Source organism: Amia ocellicauda, chromosome 17 (genome assembly GCF_036373705.1).
Source record: "Amia ocellicauda isolate fAmiCal2 chromosome 17, fAmiCal2.hap1, whole genome shotgun sequence".
Lineage (NCBI taxonomy): Eukaryota > Metazoa > Chordata > Actinopteri > Amiiformes > Amiidae > Amia > Amia ocellicauda.
In genome coordinates this window covers 20,733,320-20,752,845 of record NC_089866.1, presented here as the reverse complement: position 1 = coordinate 20,752,845, position 19,526 = coordinate 20,733,320, and the positions used below count along the sequence as shown (strand labels likewise).

At 42.1% G+C, this 19,526-nt stretch overlaps 1 protein-coding gene across 5 annotated transcripts in view; it reads left to right on the top strand.

Moving 5' to 3' along the window:
• The window catches only part of pitpnm2 (phosphatidylinositol transfer protein, membrane-associated 2), a 101,578-nt gene that overhangs the window by 34,233 nt on the left and 47,819 nt on the right, over nt 1–19,526 (top strand). For all 5 annotated transcript variants that reach the window (XM_066689890.1, XM_066689889.1, XM_066689894.1 and 2 more), the window contains one exon: nt 15,286–15,459. In XM_066689890.1, the coding sequence (XP_066545987.1) occupies nt 15,382–15,459 (78 nt within the window). In that variant the 5' untranslated portion in view covers nt 15,286–15,381. The remainder of the gene's footprint in view (nt 1–15,285; nt 15,460–19,526) is intronic.

Sequence of the window (19,526 nt, the reverse complement as noted above, 5' to 3'; positions counted from 1 at the left end):
GACTGTACTTTTAAGATGCTGCCAAATGTTTATGCAATTAATGAAAAACAGCAATGGACTTGAATGTGAACATTTTGGTTTAAGTGTGGCGCACAGTAATTAACTATCCTGGCTGTGATTTGTTGATGGAAAATCCAATTTTCAATTCCTCTACTAATGGCATTGAGAATTGATTGATTCATTAAAACTGCTGTTAAACACTCTCTTTAAATACGTAGTGGACTTTCAAGATTTCATCACTAATAAGTATAATAATAAAGTATTATTTCCCAACATTATTATTATTATTATTATTATTATTATTATTATTATTATTATTATTATTATTGTAATTATAATTTAATCAGTATTAATATATTACATTAAAACTGACATTCTTGTGAGAAGCAAAAAATAACAATAACCTTCCTAGTTAGATTCATGTAAATAACTGTGTCTGATCAGTCATACCCTCTAGTGTTTGCCTTGCCCTGATAATCCTGTCTGACCTGTGTCTGTATTGATCTGTCCCATTATCTTTTCTATTGTGGTTCATAAGTAACTCAGAAACAAGACATTTCGGTTCAGGGTGTAAAGTATTTATTTGTTGCTCCATGAGCATGGTCCTCTCTTTTAGTTCCTTTTGGGAATCTGACACGGGCATCAGGTGACAGCATTTAGTTTTTAATGAAGATGATCATAAAGGTGTTTTTTTCCTTGACTTGTATGTTACTGTAAGGTCATATTGTAAGTGCTTTGTCTTAATCCGTTGTGTACGTGGGTGAGTGGCTTACTTGTGTTTCTGTCACAGTCAATGCAAAATTCAATTGCTTTTATATAAACTGTGGCATATTCCTGGGGATAAGAACACCTTGCAATCAATGCACTCACTGTAATGAATTTCCATGTACCGCGTAACCCCCGGGAACTGTGCTACGGGTTATTTTCTTCCTATAGCTGTGCTGCTTGATGGAAACTCGCCAATGCAAAATATGTCTTCCAAAATACAAGAACAGGCTACTTTCATATAAGCGTGGAGATGAACAGTTTTTCAAATGACACGTCGGAGCCCAATTCTATGCCATGTTACTAATATGACGCCTTCTTTTCTCCACAAGCTCAAAGGCTAATTAATTCTGTATTTCACAAAGGTCACCGACTGGGTCTTTTAACAGGGAAAAAACGATTCGATCTTAAAGTGCCCCTCCACCTCCCGTTTTTTCTTTTCTTTAACTGAAAGTGCACTGTGCAGAGTGAGCTGAACTGATGGACTCCACTAGATTCCCGTCATGAACCTCCGAAAAGCACCAGGCCAGTTTAAGTGCTGCTGGCAACAACAACAGCCAAACACAAATCTCCATTACAAAGGTATGACCTCATCTGCACCTACAGGAGCTGGGGAATGAAGATGTCCAGGTCTGCTACAGAGCCATGAGGGGTGTGGGTGGTGGGGATTGGGATCCCGGCCCCCCCTGGGTCCTGTACATTTGCTTGGAGTCCAGACGGTGCAGTTGGTTGGAAAAGCTCATTTGAGTCATGCAGCTGCCCAGGGGTTGGTATGATGCATGGTAACAGGCAGACCTCACACTGCTGCGGCGATGAGAGTGTTCTGGATGTGTTTGGCCGTGTTCCCTGTTCTCTTGGGGGGTGAGGCCTGCTGATGTAAACTACGCTGCTTTTTAAACCCTCGACCGGCAATCACTCAGTCTCCCCTCCTGTTTAGGGCAAGCTCTCTCTGTCTGTCTCTCTCTCTCTCTCTCTCTCATTCTCTCTCTCTAGCCCAGTAGTCCTGCTTGTCTCATAGGCTGCCGTGTGTCAACGGTGAGTGCCTCCTCAGTGGCCTGAGGTTTTCGGTAGGCAGGAGATAGACGTGAGGGGAAGATTTGAGGTGACATTTTAAAGGTCACATTCTAGAACACCGGTGGGCTCTCAGGCTGTTCCGTTGTGCCTCCTGCACTGTGTGTACAGAGAGGGAAGCAAACGTGTTGCAATATTTTTGATTGGCTTTGCATCATGGCAGGTTGCACAACGGGGGCTGTTTCACAATGTTTCTGATGTTGAGATTCAGTTTTTCTGTGTTCTCATTTTAACCATAGACACTGAGCACAAAACAACCTGGGGAGGGGCAGATAGAGCTTTGTGTTAGAAAGGCAGAACTTCTGTTTACTGTCAATAGTTCCTCCCTCATAGAACGTTACGGAGTGTGATTCGTTGATCAGATAAATTATCAAATATTATTTTTATTATTATTATTATTATTCTACAAACGTGTAAGAATTCTGATGTGTAAGGAATCCACAGGATCACAGTGAATCAATATGATATATAATGGTAATAAAATAATCTAGAGAAACAGGTGACAGAGATACGGAAGATCCCCGGACTCAGCGAAGGTTCTGAGCTCCAAGCAAAATAGGTGCAGTTATTTATAGGTTGAGACCTCGAAAGCGATCAAAGAAAAAGTCTATATATGGGAATAATTTGGAAGAATCAATGAATATGCATAAAGTATTGATCAATATGCAAGGCTAAGAGATTATATTGGCTATCGAATAATCAATAATATATCTAATATAGTAGATTAGATATGTCATAGCCTTTGCTACAAATCCACCTCACCACTTCTGTAATCTTATGGACGACTCTCAGAAACAACAGGAAGCTTTGTTATCAATACAGCCATGTTTACCTCATCCCCTGAAAGATTCAAGGCAGGGAAATCAGATGTTTTGAGAACTGAGTGTCTGTCTGCTACAGACTTCTCAAGACACAGACAGAAAGGCAGATACACACAGGCCCTGTATGAGCCAAAAGGAATTAATTCGTGATAAGTTCATATTGTGCTGATCAATACTAGAAATTCTCACAAAAGCCTAACACCTAGAACTTTGTTCTATTTTAGGTTGTGTTCTTTCAAAGACAGATTTGTCTAAATACAGATCAACATTTTAAAATCCAACAGAACTAACAAACCCTGTCACAACTTGCTTCACTTGCTTGCTGCACTTTGGAGCAGAGTTATTAAGAAGGGTTTTTGGCACATACATTTAAGTGTATTGCAGCTCTTAAAAGCAGGCCACATCTCCCAATTAACCCTGCTCACGTCTGCAATGTACCCATTATATCTGATTTTTCCATTTGGTCACAGGGCACATTTGTGGCCGGTCATTCTGGAACCCCATGCAATGGCACTTCCACCATCTCCTATATATATGCTGACCCTATTTCTGCACAGAGATATATTTACTTGGTTTTCTATTGTGGCCTCTAGGAAATACGTTACAAATATGACAGAAACCTTTTGACGTAGATGGTAAGTAGAATCGGATTTCATTTTCTGAACGCCTGGGTGATGCCGGGCAGGGGGTTCGGAGAAGGGGCTGCCATTCAGTCACACTGAACCAGCTGTCTTTTTTATTCAGTTATGGCACAGTGTGTATGTGTGCAGAGTCCCTTGGTTGTTTGATTCAGTAATTGCCATAAGGGGGGTGGGGGAAGTGTTTATTTTAATATTTGAAAAGATGTATGAAGTAAAGCTGCTCCTTGTGTACATCAGCGACGTACTCACAGGCGGAACAGCTACTGTCTGTGATCACAGCAAAGAAGTCAAAGTCAAGTGGTGTTATTGGCCTTTAGGCGATCCGGCGCTTTTCTTATTTCCGTGAAGCGTCTCTCCGTAAATATGCTGTGTTAAAAGCACGAAGATCTCGGGGGAATTTCCAAAGACCCCTTGAAATAATTACGGGCTTAATATTTAATTAGGGAGAAGATACCCATAGAGTTCCTGTGGGGAAAGCCATTGCCTCCACCTAATGATGCCTCTCCCGAGTTGAACTGCATGTGCGTAAAAACACTGTTGCTGTTTAAACGTGATGGGCGACACATGCTTCTTGCTCTGCGCTGGCGGTGTCTTTCAGCTTGGATTTCACTGAGCTCCATGTGGGGTTGACAGTATGGGTCTCTGTGGTGGTGCTGCCAGGCTGAAGACATGGTGCCATCTCCTGTTTTCTCTCCGCAAGGGTACCAGCTACTGACTGTCAAGTAAAACTTTTTTTGGCCCATGAGACAATGCATGTATTTGGTAACTAAACATCCTTTGGTACCTGAACCAATTCTAAAGCTATGTGGGGGATTTGTACCATGCATAATATTACAGTTTAGGAGCGAGTGGCTAAAGACTGGTAGAGAAAATGAATCTTCTGCAGTGCATAGTAAGTAGATGGAGAAAAATAACCTCCTTGCATGTACTGCATTCTCTATTATGATTCATAAAGCATGGGGGCAGATTCAAATTAAATTACCTCCTTAGCAAGTGGAGCTGTACCAGTAAAGTCTGTTAATGGCCATATTTCTGAATCACCAGAATGGATTTATTCAGGGTTTTCTTCTTCTTTTTTTTTTTTTTGTTTCCTTTCGCAAGCAGCATTGATTGCTCTAGAGTTACAGTAGCTATGGTATTGATTTGTACCACAGTGCAGTTAGACATGGCTTTTTAAATAATCATCTGGATTGAGTTGATGAAATGTAATAATCTGGATATATTTGCCGTCTGTAACCCTGTCAGAGGACAAACGAACTGTGTCCCTTTGTATTGCCTGGAGCTGCAGAATGTAACCAGCAGCAAGCGCTACAAACGGTCTCAGCATGTAGGCCTTCGCATACATTCTTACAGTGACATCACAATCCGACCCCTATTCCAGATTGTCACTTGATGTAACCAATATGTCTTCTGTTCCAAAACCATTCTGAATAATGGCCCGTAGCCACTGCTCCTCACCAGCATCACAGTTCAGCGTCACAGCATCTGATCTCTGATGCATTTCAGCTTTTGTTTTGAAAGGCAAAGCTGTGCACACAAACTCCCCAACATCTGTTTTCCTCATCCTCATTAAAGGGGAAAAAATAGCCTTACAGTGCTATTCCATCATTTCAACAAGACTTTTTATTTATTTTTATTTTAGTTTTTTTAATCTCCCCAGTGTATTTGCAGGGAAACACATTAAAGCTCCACAGTCCCAAGTTTAGTCTGACTCTTGTATTATGCCAATTGTGCTGTACAATATTGTTGTTGTGGTTTTTTGCATGTAATAAAAATAACTTGTGAGCCAAATAATAGAGATTTTTGCTATTCTTTAGAAATGTATATGGCAGTTAGCAGATAATGGTGGGATGATATTGGATCTTCTTGGGTGATATTGTTTAGTCAAGGATGAGGAATTATCATGGCATACCCTGTCAATGAGCAGGACATTCCCGGTGTTTTACATGTTGTTGCAGGGCCCAGTTTCTCCTGGTACCACTGCAGCAGAGATCAGTCAGTTTCCCTCTTGGTAATGGTGTAGATATGTCTAAAGCAGTTTATTGATCAAGCCGTTTCTTCTCAGTGGTAGTCTCCTCGTATGTCTGTGAAATGGAGGTCATCAGCACCTCCTAAAACCGCACAAATAGTTCCCAGAGAAATAACTAGGTATTCCAGTGTGAGGTTTTACAAGGAGTGCAATCATTTCTGCAGGTTTGTGGATTAGCTGTGTCCTTTGAATTCCTCATTCCTGGGGCTTTGCTTGTTGCAACTGGGAGAGAGAGAGGTTAGCCTGGTTCAAGAGCATCCACGTGAAGCAGTGACTAAGTCAGAGTTGCCTTCATTAAGAGATTCCCAAAGTAGGCCCTCTTCTCCTACATGTTCCTGATGTTTGTGGTTTCCTTTCACTGCTGCTAACTGATGTGAATCCCTGTGCCAGTAGTTCCCAAACTGAGGCCTGTGAGAGGGTGAGATAATGACACGTGGAGAGCAGCACTTTATAGATCGCCATCGCAAACTCTGAATTTATGAGCTTTAAAGAAAAAAAAAAACATATGAAGTCTGTTTACGTTAGTGATAACAGAGTGCAGAGCAGAGTGCGCCGCCTGGACCTCCCCCTGGCACAAGGGCATCAGCCTGCCGCACGACTGCCTCTCCTTCCCTGACAGCAAGACCCTCTGACGAGCTTGGGCACAGACAGATGGCAGCCAGGGCGATTGTGTGTATAAAGAAGAAAACTGATTATTGAACAGCAGTGATACGCATCCATTAAAAGACAATAGCAAGCACTGCTACAATAGCTCTGTGTCTTTGAAGCTTTAATAGTTTGGTTTTGACAACACAATAGAAAAGAGGTAAAGCGGGCAGGCTGTAATTGGCCTTGGTGCTACACCCTGTTCTAAAGTTTGGACCTGTTATGAGAGGGACCTGAGGAGATTGGCTGTGTGATATGTTTGCCTTAAAATGACAAGGTTTCCCATTCACACTTTCCTTCTGATAGTGTTGAGGTAGAACTAATTTCCCCTTTTTAATTAAAAGAATAAAGCCAAATGAAAGTGCATGAGTAAATATCAGTTAAATCTTTGAAAGATGTGTCTACAGTCCCCAACCGCCACCTGTCAGCATGGCAGTGCACAACCGGGGTAGTTCAATGCTGGGGGGTTGCAGGGTTGCTGTGTTGAAGCTGCTCAGTACAGTGTTTTAGCTGTGCAGTTGTCTTGGGCGCCAAGGTGCACAGTAATCCTGTCTGGGGGGAGAGGAGGGGGTTACAGAGAATGTTGCTGCCAGGTGTACAGATGCTTGTATGCCTGTGTGCTTGACTTCAGCAATGGAAGATATGTGTTATCTGTAGCTTAGCAAACGCACCATTTTGTTTGACCATGTTTAAAGGGCTGTAAGATCTGTAGCAGTCATAAAGACTTACTGTTTATGGCCAGACAGTAAACGAGTCACAGAAAGGAGATAAACGGTCAGGAGAAAGGCTTTGTAAGGGCCTTCTGAGGCGCGAACGTTCCCCGAGTCCCGGCCTAATCAGAGAACCAGGAAACCTTGGCGAATATCTCCCGATTCTTTGTTTCTTTATTAAAACTGAAATGGTCTAATTTTAGAGATGGTGGATTTCTGTTCCCCCCTGATTTCTAATTGCTCAGCATCGGTACATGAAATTGAGGCTGCCTGTTACAGCCGGTTACACAGAAAGTATGCTTTCATGATGTGATGAGGGGAATCGAGGACTATGTTAAGAGATTTATATCCCTGCAAAGAAGAGGAAAGTGATAGTAGTGTTACAACCAATAATGTTTTACCCCAACTTGTAGTTTTTTTTTTGCTAAATAAAAATAAACCATGCCTGTCTTGTTTTGTTTGTATTTTCTTGTTTTTCCTTTAAGTAAATTGGACTCTTTCAAACATCTCGTGATATGCAAATTTTAGCAGGTCTTTAAAACCGGGGAGGTTAGGATGTCTGAATGCTACCAACTGCATATGTGCTGATATATTAACACATTGTTTTAAAGACGTAGTGCTGTCAGCCTCCTCCGTGCATCCACAAACACAACGTTGAGTCAGGTTAGCTCTCTCTCCCACTGGTGACCTTTACACTGCTGTAAACCCAGTTTTTTATAGCAGCACCACAGAACCCTGGCAGTACACACCACCAGAAAGATCTCTGCCAGACCTTAAAGAGAGCGCAATCATTTTGGACTGTTGTGCTCGGAGGAATGCCATGTTTGTCAAGATACGGGCTTTGCTTACATAAAGAACTGCAATTCCATGTCCACAGTCTTCAGAGACTGTGTGGTCAGTAGGAGCTCCTGCCATGCTGTGAAACATGGTTAAGTGCTTCCAGGGGCTGAGAGCGGCTCATATCAGAGCTGTGTGTCATCTGTGCTGCAGGTGCCTGGTGCTCATGCAGGGGAGACAGGAAAAAGACAAAGATTTCAAGAAGAGAGTCCCAACAACTAGCTTCTAGCCTGGCTTAAACATTACCGATCAAAACTACCACTTAACCTCCAATCCCACATTGCAATCATGACGTATCATGGTGGCTGTGTGTTGGCCAGAGGTTGGTAGCCTCTATCCAATCAAAGGCCACAATCAATGAGAGTAAAGATTTCAGATTGGGCAGTGAGATGGAGGTTTTTGACCTTTTGTCTGTGACCACATTGATCAAATAAATTAAAAGCATGGGGACTTTGACTTAAAGTCTTCTGGAGAAGTGGGAGGTGGTAAGCGTTCAGCTCACTTCTGATAATCTAGAGTTTAGATTTAGATTTTTTTAAAGGAAGCCTTCACCTTGAAACAAACAGGTTTTGTGAGACTTATCTCCTGTGTGGCTCCTGAAGTACCTCAACATAGAAAACCTTGCACTACAGCTAATTTCCAACTGCAGAGCTGGAAACAAAAACAAAAATAAGAAAATTGAACCACCATTTTTCCAACATGTAGACCTGAGTCCCCACTTGAATATGGTGCTGTGAATGTGAGTGCCTCTAATAACTGTCTTTAAAGGTATAAAGTAATGCCTCGGTTCCACTGGCTTAAGCGTCGTGTCGTGCCATGCCGTGCCGTGCTATGCCGTCCTCAGACGCGTCCAGAGCTTTTACTGCAAAACCAGGCCGCTGTGATCCGTCCCTCTGATGAGCAGCAGCGACTGTGGGTTTGGTTTGTGTTTCGTTTTAAAAACCGAGATAGGAAACACTACGAGCGACACAGCCTGACAAGGAGAGGACTTTTGTGTCTGTTTTATTCTTTCTGCTTTACATGTTTGTAAACAGCGTAATAAATACACGTTTCTGTTCAGAGATATCAGGAAGAGCTAAACGTGTAGAGACAACATTATGTTCAGACAAGCACGTCCTCATAAGAATACGTTTCCATGTGCAACAATAAAATAAATAGCAAATATGTATTGTTATTATTATCGTCATCATTTGTGCTAGTATATATGTATTTTAAACGGCATAGCGTGACTCCCTTAATTTATTACTCTTACTACAGATTTGTAACTGCAAACAATACTGTTTGCCGTATTATTTATAATGTACTTATCAGATGTCCTTAACCAGGGCAAGTTACAGTTGAAACACAATACACACATTTCACGATGAATCATCCAGATACAATATAGCAGGTTATAATTGAACTAAAGTGTGTGTCTCAGTCATGGTGTTTATGGACGCATTTATTAAACCAGTCCTTATGTTTTAGAGGAAACCCAGATCTGCTGTATTTATTTATTAATTAATTTATCTAGTAAATGGACACGTTAACTGAATCGTGTTGGCCTTCACACTGACTGTCTCTGCGGATTGTCCTGCACACATTCACACAACACAGCCTGAACACCGGCCAGTTATTCATACAATATTAATAACATCGGCTGCTACGATCCGATTATTATCCTTCAGTTTATTTTAACTAGTCAGGCGCTGCACCGGTCCTGTGAAATCCAAGTGTTTAATGCACTCGGATATTAACTGTATCAGTCATTGTCTCTGTAGGTGGATTTCACTCCATACTGCTAATAAAACTGCAATTTCTTCATGATCGCACACGGCACTTGAGATTATATCTTCCGATACAATGTCTCTGATCTCTTCCCTGTGTCTGCAAGTCAAACACACACCTCCGCTGCTGAAAGCGAATCATGTCCTCAGTGGGGACAGACGCTTACGGACACATCCAGCACCAGCAAGTTAACCTCCACAAAACACGGACGCTGGAAACGGGGCATAAGACTGTCCTGTCTCCACACAGCTTTGAGCAAAGTGAGAGCCTGCTGGGGCCGCTGATCTCCCCCTGCCCGAGCTCAGCCGCAGCCAATGGGAACTCACTCAGCGCCGACTGCTGATCACTCGAGTTCAGCAAAATCTTCTTCTGTACTAAACTGATCTTCGGTAATGACAGGGCTCAGATGCAACAATCTTTTTAGAGTTATCAGCTTTTCATTTAGGCTTGGCAATATCTGTATTGATGTAACGGGAAGCCAAGGCCCTGCTTTATTGATCACTGCAAAGGAAGTGAGACTAGATGCTTTAAGGCAATTAACAGGAAAATGAATTACCATACAGCACATCAAATTATCATCATATTAAGGCTGATGTACTTGAGCCATTATATCATAGTCTGTTGACTAGATGTTTAGATGATATATTAGGAATTTAATTAAAATAATGTCCAGCTGGTGTTTGTTCAGGTTATTGTGCAGATATAGGCCTAGTGTTTTTCCTAATTTACAATGTATTTATTTATTTTTAATTGACTTTACCTTCCTTAGTACTGCAAACCTCAATCCTGTCATTATCATTTAGATACTGTACAAGCCAAACCAGTTATTCTGGAAGACAAATGCCATTGTGTTGGCATTTTATAAACTAGACGGGGATGAAGTGCTTGCGGTAAGCAGACAGCACTTGTGACCAAAAGAGCTTTCCACTGATCTTGTAATGTGTCCCAGGACCTCATGTTTCAGGATGTCTTAATGCACGTTGAACCTCTTTGTCTTTATATCCCAGTAGCTTTTAGCTCACCGCCAAATAAGTCATCAATCTTACATGTAATGGCCTTCCGGAGAGAGAAGAAAAAAGGCCATGGCATATGCACACATCAGCAGAAACACTTCAGGATTTGTTATAAACAACAGTGCTCCAAACTGGCCAAGTGCTAGTTTGAGAAAGTGCAGCAAAACTGAGCTGTCAACTTAACTGAGGAGGGACATGGGACAAGGCCCTGTGTAGGCCTGGCATCCTCGTGCTAGTGCAACCCACAAGCACGGTCATTGCAGTGCAGGCCGATGGAATAAAGGTTTGTACTTAGCGATTCGCACAGTCAAAGTTTTCATTTGTTCTAGCCCTAGGAAACTTGTAGATGACCATTAGATGGAATCTCATTAATCTAAACTGCAGAGTCTTGAATGTGGGTCTATGACGGCTCCTCATTTTTTTTATGGCAAGCTGCACAGAATGCTGTCACACGCATCTATAATTCATGGGCGTGGAGCAAAAAATAAAATGAGCTTTCAGTGCATATGTCTTCCTATTGTGGTGATGAATATTCAAAGGATTAATCTGTCTCATCAAACCCAACCATTGCAGAATCTCTCCACTGCAGGGTCCTGGAGGCCAGCCAGGAAAAAGTGTGAAGAGTGATATTAAACTTGATGGTTTGTACATCCTTAGACAGTGTTTAAGCTGTGTTAGGAAAACAGGTTTTGTTCATCGTCTTAATAACCCACTTACATTTTTATGGAAACACTGAATACGGGCTGGATAAGCTCAAGTCCCGAGTGTTTATTTTGAATATATCTGGAAAGATGTGAAGAAATGGAAAAATAACTTTCTGGTGTTTCAGTTTCGTGCGTCATTTCCAACAATTAGTGGATGAAATTTTAAAGTTGAAGGTTGATAATGTTAAAGTTGCACCAATGGTTTTGCTGAGGGCAGTTTTACAGGCCTGAGATATACAGAGATATGGAGGTACTCAGCAAAGCTTCTGAGCCTTGAGAAAAATAGATGCGGCCATTTATAGGTTAAGATCTTGAAAGTGAATAAAGAAAAGTCTATATATGGGAATAATTTGGAAGAATCAATCAAAATGCATCAAATACTGATCAATATGCAAGGCTAACAGATTATATTGGCTACTGAATAATCAACAATATTGCTAATGAGTAGATATGTCATAGCCTTTGGTACAATTCTACCTCACTACTTCTGTGACCTTGTGGACAACTCAGAAACCACAGGAAGGTTCGTTATCAATAAAGCCATTTTTACCTAATTTCTTGAAAGTGTCAAGGCAAGAGGAATCAAGTGTTTTAAGAACAGAGTGTCTCAAGATACAGAAAGAAAGGCAGATGCACACAGGCCCTGTATGAGCCAAAATTAATGAATTTGTTAAATATAGATGCTGTTCAATACTAGAAATTCTTACATGGCTCTTGCTGTACATGATCATTGTTTGGTCTTCTTTCGATTCAAGTGTTTGCCAACCCAAACCAAAGCAGGGGGCTGTGGGCTGTGGGCTGCTGCTGTCTGTCCCTGCGATGGGGTTAGAGATGACATCACAGTGGAGGAATATGAATGCTCCAATCAGTGTAAAGCACAGCTTACGTCTTCCTGATCTATTTTTAGACCCCAGCTCCTCAGCGAAGTGGAACAGTATCTCTGAACAATACTCCAGACAGAGAAAATCTTTAGCGTACAGTACCACCGGATGACTCTATGACTCTGCTGTAGTGTCACCTTTTTTCACATGCCTTCATAGGGTTTAACAACCACCACCCCCTTTCCTTACTGCCATAGCAATGTAGCTGAGCTTAAGGAGACAACTGTAGATCTGTTTTGTGGGTGATTTACACTTGTCCAGCTGACCAGTGCTTTATCAAAGCTGTACAATTCCAGAAAATACCAGCTATTGTTCCACTATTATTTCCACTTGGTTTCCTTACAGTTTGTTTTTATGTGGACTATTCTAAGGCTGCTGGGGAAGGTATTAAGCAAAGTCTCTTTTTCCCTCTTTCTTTCTTTAGCATGGCCTGCTGCAGAGGCCTGTGGGAATTCTCCAGGGTGTGTGTCCCTGTGATCACTAAACAAAATACCTGAGTGAGAGCATGAAGGAGTATGCGTTGGACACATTCACTTTCTGGGCTCACCGTTACACAGACTTTGACACTAAAACAATCTGTATGCAGCCTACTTTTATTTTTGGGTTGAAGACGTTCCCAAGGAATTGGTTATTTTAAACTTTGTACTCTCTAGCACCTCTAAATATATTTTCCTATATTCTTCTATGGAAAGTGGGGTTGCCAGTCCTCTACGATTGACCTGGACAAATTAGTTTCCAGGACACTGCCGGGAGCAGCACAGGAGAAGAAGCTTTTGGAGAACTAAACAGTCTGTGAAATAGTAATTTCTGTTCATGCTGTCAGAAGCTTAGGGGTATTTTAGTTTTTCACACCCTGTTTTTGGTGTTATTTGGTGCTCAGAATAGGATTAGGTTTAGTGTTGGTTGGAGTTAGACATATACCAGGAAACGTAGACTTCTGCTTGTTTTAGGATTGCATTTCTACTGTGATAGGTAATAAGGGTTAAATCGTGGTTAAGGATACAGGTGATAAACTGAAGGGTAAAATAATGTTGTTTTAGGATAATATTTTGATTAGTTATAATACGTTTTGCACCACTGTTAAGGGTTCAGACTAGGTCGAGGGTTTGTGCTCAGTCAGGGTTCGATCACTCAGCGACAGACTCGCATTAGGATTAGGGTTGCATGTCAATTGGATAAAGTGGGCCTAACTTCAAATGATGGTCTTGCGAGTCACAATGCCCAGCTGTAGACGTTACAGTTAATATAAGGGTGGATATTTTAAACCCTCCACCCTCACATCAAATTCAGACTGTAAGAATCCCAATGTATTCACTTAAACTCGAAGTCTAACTAACTCAGTTTTTCACATTTAGCCTGTGAGAGGACTGATAAATTATTATTATTATTATTTTTATTTCTGAACCTTTGAAGTTGAAAATGGCCAATCCAGGGAAGCATTGCAAACAAATTTAGCATTAACTGCAGAAGCTGAGTGGTTCTGAAAGGGCTTCTTTGTCTTGTTATAATTATGCAAAAAGTAATATCTGATTAGTATGGTTTGGAAACCTATAATCTCAAGCTTTTGTCACAGAGGCCTTTTCCAAGTGTTATGTAGGGCTTTAGTTGCACAATCACTGTAATGAGATGATGTTAACCTAGCAATCAGCATCAGTAAAGCCTATGTGTTTGCCCTCTGTTGAGTAGGCTAACTGCAATCCACCAGGAAAGCTTAACAAAACTGTCCCAGGAGGACCCAGCCACGAGTGAAAGCGGACACTGTTTCTCACGATGAAGTGTTAAATTACAGCATTGTGTTTTGAAGGCGCTGAAGGACACCACTATGCATTATTAACAGCCGAAAGCCTATTAACATTTATTCTATGTTCTTTCATATTGAATGTGTGGAAACAATTCAATAAAGTGATGATTTAGCTGCAGCTTAGTGACCCAATGCACATCTTAAAGGATGAGCTTCATTCTCTGCCTGCTGGAATGCCTACCTGTGGCAGTGAATGAGCTCTCATCTGATTAAATTAAGTATCAGCAGGTAGCTAATCAGTTACCCAGAGTGTGTTTTTGAGCTTCCAGGTGTGAGTTGTGATTCTGAGACTGGGTGATCATCCTGTACCATCCTGTACTGTCCCTGCGAAGGTTCATCCATGACCAGGCTGGAGGAGGGCTGTAATTTAAGTCTCAGGGTGCAGGATGGTTCCAGTAGTGATGACTTGTGATCTGAGAATTACAGACTTTCCCTCTTTGACATGCGACTTGAGACTTGGCTCCGAGATTGTTACAAAACACAGAACAATTCGACCGCCTTTTAAGGGGCAATGAACTACAGGGATTTAGCCCCTTCTTGGCATCTGTCTAGAAAGAGTACCTCCTAGATGTATTAAAGAACATCACTGGTCAGATACAGTCACCTCGGCAAAGATGGCCAAAAAAACTAAACCCTGAGTTTAGCTCCGCCCTGCCTACTTCTTTTGTGTGCCACTGCAAGGTCTGAGATCACCTTGTGTCTCAAGAACAAGATTTTTTGCTGTACAGTGTAGTTTGCCTCTTAAGAAAGGCTGGGTTGTATAACGTCCTGGGATAATCCGTATTACACTAAGAACACTTGTCATGTGATTTAGCTAATGATTTAGAAAATGCTTTTGCTTTTTTCCCACTGCCAGTCGGCTGCAGTTGTAAGGTACCACAATGCTGTATATAAGAAAAGGACCCAAGGCAAGGGCGATGGTGGGGTGAACTGTGGAAGGCTAGGCTCTGGGTGTGGGGACTGGATTATCACTCACTGAGAATCTGTGTTTAATTGTCCGCTGAAGCTGTTTAAGTAAGCAAGGTTTTATTGGCTAGTTTTCTTTAAATGAAAATGTAAAGAAACAAAGAACGGAGACTATTGCTCAATTGTTTTGTTTTTCTGTGTGGGAGAAAATGCAGGCAAACATTTTGATTGACGGAAATATATGTATATATATATATTGCGTACTTCAGTCAATCACTCGTTGCCATTTTTCGGTTAAATCACGGAACGATGTGGAATTGTTTCCTTTTGCCCTGCTGTGCTTCAGATTTAAAATGCTTTTTTGTAGATAGTTACTCACTAATTACTTCTATGGGGAGGGATCTGAAATAAACAGTCTGCCCACTTGTTATGCTATTCATGGCGCACTGTTATGTCCAAAACAGCTGTAAAAATGTTGGGAGGCTGTTGTCTGTGTCTAGTGTGAAGCTTAATGAACTAGATTGTGTGTGGTTAAAAAAAGGAGCAGCAATATCTTGGACATCTGTGTCAGCTGGGGAGGCTGTGCTCTCTTCTATTCCACCCAGAAGACCCCGCGCTTGGCATTTCGCAGTAGGGCGAGAAGAGTCCTACAATCCTGCCAGAGGTCTGATTCCATCTCCTTGTCTTTCTCCAGGTTTCCTCAATGAACTCCTTACCTGCTGTTTGACACGTCGTTGCTAGAGCCCCACCGGATTTCTTCTCACCACACCGCAAGGCTTCCCTGCTCAAAATGTTGATAAAAGAATACCGTATCCCTCTGCCCATGAGTGTGGAAGAGTACCGCATTGCCCAGCTCTACATGATACAGGTAAGACCGCCTGATTATTACCACAGACCACATCTAGGAAATCTGTACTTTCTCAAAAGCACCTTTTTAATGTCGAAACTAGACTGTCTATTTTACTTGCAATACTGGTAAATATCCCTTCCCTGCTGTACTGTTCTCTGCTCCAGTTCATTGGTGGTTGGAAGTGTCGTGCTGTAAGATTCAGCTCGAGTTCAAGCCTTGGCATCTGGTAAAGACCACTCTATATGTGGTCCAGATTAATTACTGCCCTGGGTATTAAACATGTACCTTAGTACCTCCATATTTCACTTTTTATATGCTTTTTATATGGTCTATACTTAAGCTTGAAGTGTGTTTTAGGACATAGCAGAATAGTGTGCGCTGCATAGTTTTGTCTGGTTGACCCTTGTTATTCCTGCTTTGGCTGGGTAATGGGGTAGAAAGCCAGCCTTCTTTGTCTGCCCCATTGCCCATTGTGTTGTTGATGTATGGGTGCTCATGTCCGGGTGCCTTCTGCTGCATTTTGATGAAGCGGCCTTCTTGACAAAATCTTGTGAGGATGATTATTTTTAAGGCACAGATCTGCATTGCCGTAATATCTGCTAGTGCGGTGAGAGCTCCTGATTGACTTGCAGGGGAGCCGGGCTTATATTTCTTCTCCAAAAATGACCAGAATACTGATGACAATTTAAGCTGGTGCTTCTTTTGTTGACATGTGGGCGGGCAAGAAAGGGTCGAAACTGGTCAGTAATGCTCTGATCAATATGCTGGATTAGGCTACAAAACCAGGCTTTAGGTAGGGGATTAATGTCGGGGGGATTTTCTGCCCCCAACCCAACTTTGAGTAAGAGCTGATACAGTGCCTGCTTTACATGGGACAGGGGCTTGAACACGAGCAGAGCTGAGTCAAGGGCAGGAGTCTGAACTGGAAAAATACTTCTAAAGTAAGACATGTACTGTGCATAGTAATACCTGCTGCAAACACTTGTACTGCAGCACTTACACCGCAGCTTCACAGAGGTTTGCGTTTATAATAACATGTTGCTTGGTTGCAATCCAATATTCTACGCCATTTGTTTTACAATCGCACAGAGCAAAGGGCCGAGCAGAGTGTGTGTGTGGGGGGGGGTGGTATTTTGAATAGAGCACACCTAAATAATGCAACCAGAGGCTTGGATTAATAGAGCTTAGTTTTAACAATATTGCCCAGTAATAAAGCTTATTTCTGAGTACATGACGGAAACCATTGAATAATCCGTGGAGATTATGGTGATTAAGTTACTGTTGAATGTTATTGCTTGCCTGTTTCTGGAATAAAGCCAGACCTTTAGTTTTTTTAGTTTTGTTCTCATCAGATTCCTTGAATTGATATGCTTAGGGATGTGTGTGTGTAGGGGGGGTGAAACTACCTTCAATAGACAGCCATTAATAGATGTAAACAGGCTTTCATGACATCATTCTAACTCAAGCATCCTATGTGAACATTTTCAAATTGAGTCCTTTCCTCCGAGTGTGTGATTTGTAGGCGATTGTTTCCATAAGTTTCCTCTCCTCTTATTTCTTTCTATGGTTGTGTGTCCCCGCGGGCAGGTGGAGACACTGCTGTGCTCTGTGCTAATTTGCTGCAATGACATTGTTAAATTGTGTGAGGCTGCGAGACAATGGGGCCTGATGATGTATATGTGTCATTTGTGAGGGGAATAAGGAAATGGGAGATAAGCAAGGTCATTTGGAAGCAGGGAAGCTTTTCGGAAGACTTCAGTTTCTTGATAAGGGAGTAGAGGACTGTGGGGGATTGGGCAATTTCTCCAGGTCTTTCGCTCTGTGGAATGTGCTAAAGCTTTGCATCAACTACATATTTGTGGTCAAGACCTTGCACTTTCACACCTGGAAGTCTACATTTAGTCCTGAAACTGATGTCTGTTTGGGGATTTCCTTCACAGCGGTTTGGAGTACATGAGTTTGTTTGCCTTTTTGTATGTGTGTCATTTAATTCAGTCATGTTATGCCTGTAAGGGATATTAACCCCAGTCAGGAGACCTGAAAAAGACAAGCAGATTGTGTGATCAAGAGCTATGACTCTGGGGTTTCTTGTTCCTCCTCAGAACATCACATCAAACATCAAACTCTCAATTATGAAAAATCTTGGGAAAATATATACATATATTATAACAGGTTATGCATGATTCTGCTGTATCCTGGTTATTTTAGGAGACGATGCTTATGACAAAGACCTTCAAGTGAAGTCGAAATGATTTGGAGTGGAGCTATGCTTAAAGATGCTATCAACATCAACCCATCACCAAAAAGGGTCAAGAGCTAGAGCTCCCATTTGCAAATAGAAATACAAATAGCATGAAGTCCTCAAAGCTGGGGCAGTGAATTACTTTACCACCTGATACACTGTTCTTCATTCTTCATGCTGAAATTTTCCTTGGCAGTCCGGTTTACCCCTTTCAACTTGTTTTTAATCTTAAACCTGAAAGGCTTTGGAAGCCATGGCCAAGATGCAAAGACACATTTTTGTATTTGTAATGTAAATTTAATATACATTTTTTTTATCGGGGGGGGGGTGTTGTGGGTGTTATTTTTATATTTTGACTCCATCTCTAGGAAAGTGAGGCGAACACAATCTTTCACACAAAAGATGCTGGTTTACTCACTTCTCTCGACCTTCCTCAAGGTGCACGTGGGATATCTACAGATATCTGAGAGAGTGTGCAGTGGAGGAGCCAGGACACAGCCCTTGACTCCATTGGTTTCTGAGAAAGCAGCTCCCTTTATCTGCCTGCGCATATCACATTTAAAGATGCAACTCCTTACAGTGAAAGTGAACCCTATTCTTGTTTTTAATTGCTTACATTACCTGCCCAGGAGAGGTTTGGTTACAGCAGGGGGCTGTTTTTTGCATCGTCAACTGCAGAGTGGGCACTTTTGCCTTTTGTCCCTCACCGTTGTGGATGCCGGAATTGGCATCCGATACATCCCCTAATTTCTGCAGTGTGCGGTAATACAGTACTTGAATCAATCCATCAATGAGCTCATTAGTAAAAGCACAGGGCTGGGCCATTTGAGACTAAGTGCACCACCATCAGCAACCATCTGCATCCTCTTCACCGTACCTCCGCCACATGGCTCTTAAGCTCGGTTTCCCTGTAGTGATTTACCGCCCGAAAATTAAAGCTATCATCATAAACGAGGACAATAATATAAATAATAATGATAATAAAACTGCATCGAAAAGTAGTTTTTGAAGTTCTGCTTTAGATATATTTTATATGTAAAGAAAACAACTAAAAACTACCGGTGGAAATAATCTGGCTGTAAAATAATGTTTTAAAGTGTGCAGCCCCAGAGTCTGGTCTGTGCTTTCACAGGATACCATAGTATTAACAATAAATCTTGGGTTTTCTGTAAATGTGAAAATCATGTCAATAAGTATAAAAAAAACTGAATGCTTGTAGTTTTTTGTGGTGCAAACACCAGCTGCTGGATGGTTTTAACCAACGACAGCACCTGTTTCAGCAAGGACTCTGAGTGTATCTGTCGGGAAGAACGGCCCACTGGTGTTGTGCAGAGCCTCCATCATGGGGCTGTAGTTGTGGGCTGTGTGCAGCAGGCTCACACAGGCTGTGTGTCAGTGTCACGCGTGAAGGATGTACATTGCAGCTGAAAGGGCACAGCTAACCTGCGCTCTGGGTGCCATGGTTACTGGTGACATCACACAGCGTTGCGTTCAGTGTAATGATTTGTTTGCAGTGTGGAAGGAGGGGGGGGTGGCTGACAGGAGATAGCCTCCGCTAAACCCATTGGATTGCTGATGCAACTGAGTCGCCATGGCAACTGATGCTGCCGTTCAAGAATGTCCACCCAGAGCGCGAGGCTGCGTCTCCGCCTCTCCCGCTCTCCCGCTCCCTCTCTCTCCCGCTCTCCCGCTCTCCTGCTCCCTCTCTCTCCCGCTCTCCTGCTCCCTCTTTCTCCTGCTCCCTCTCTCTCCCGCTCTCCCGCTCCCTCTCTCTCTCTCTCTCTCTCTCTGGGAACCTTAAGGCAGACTCTGGGGTCCATGACTGATATCACTATTTCACAAG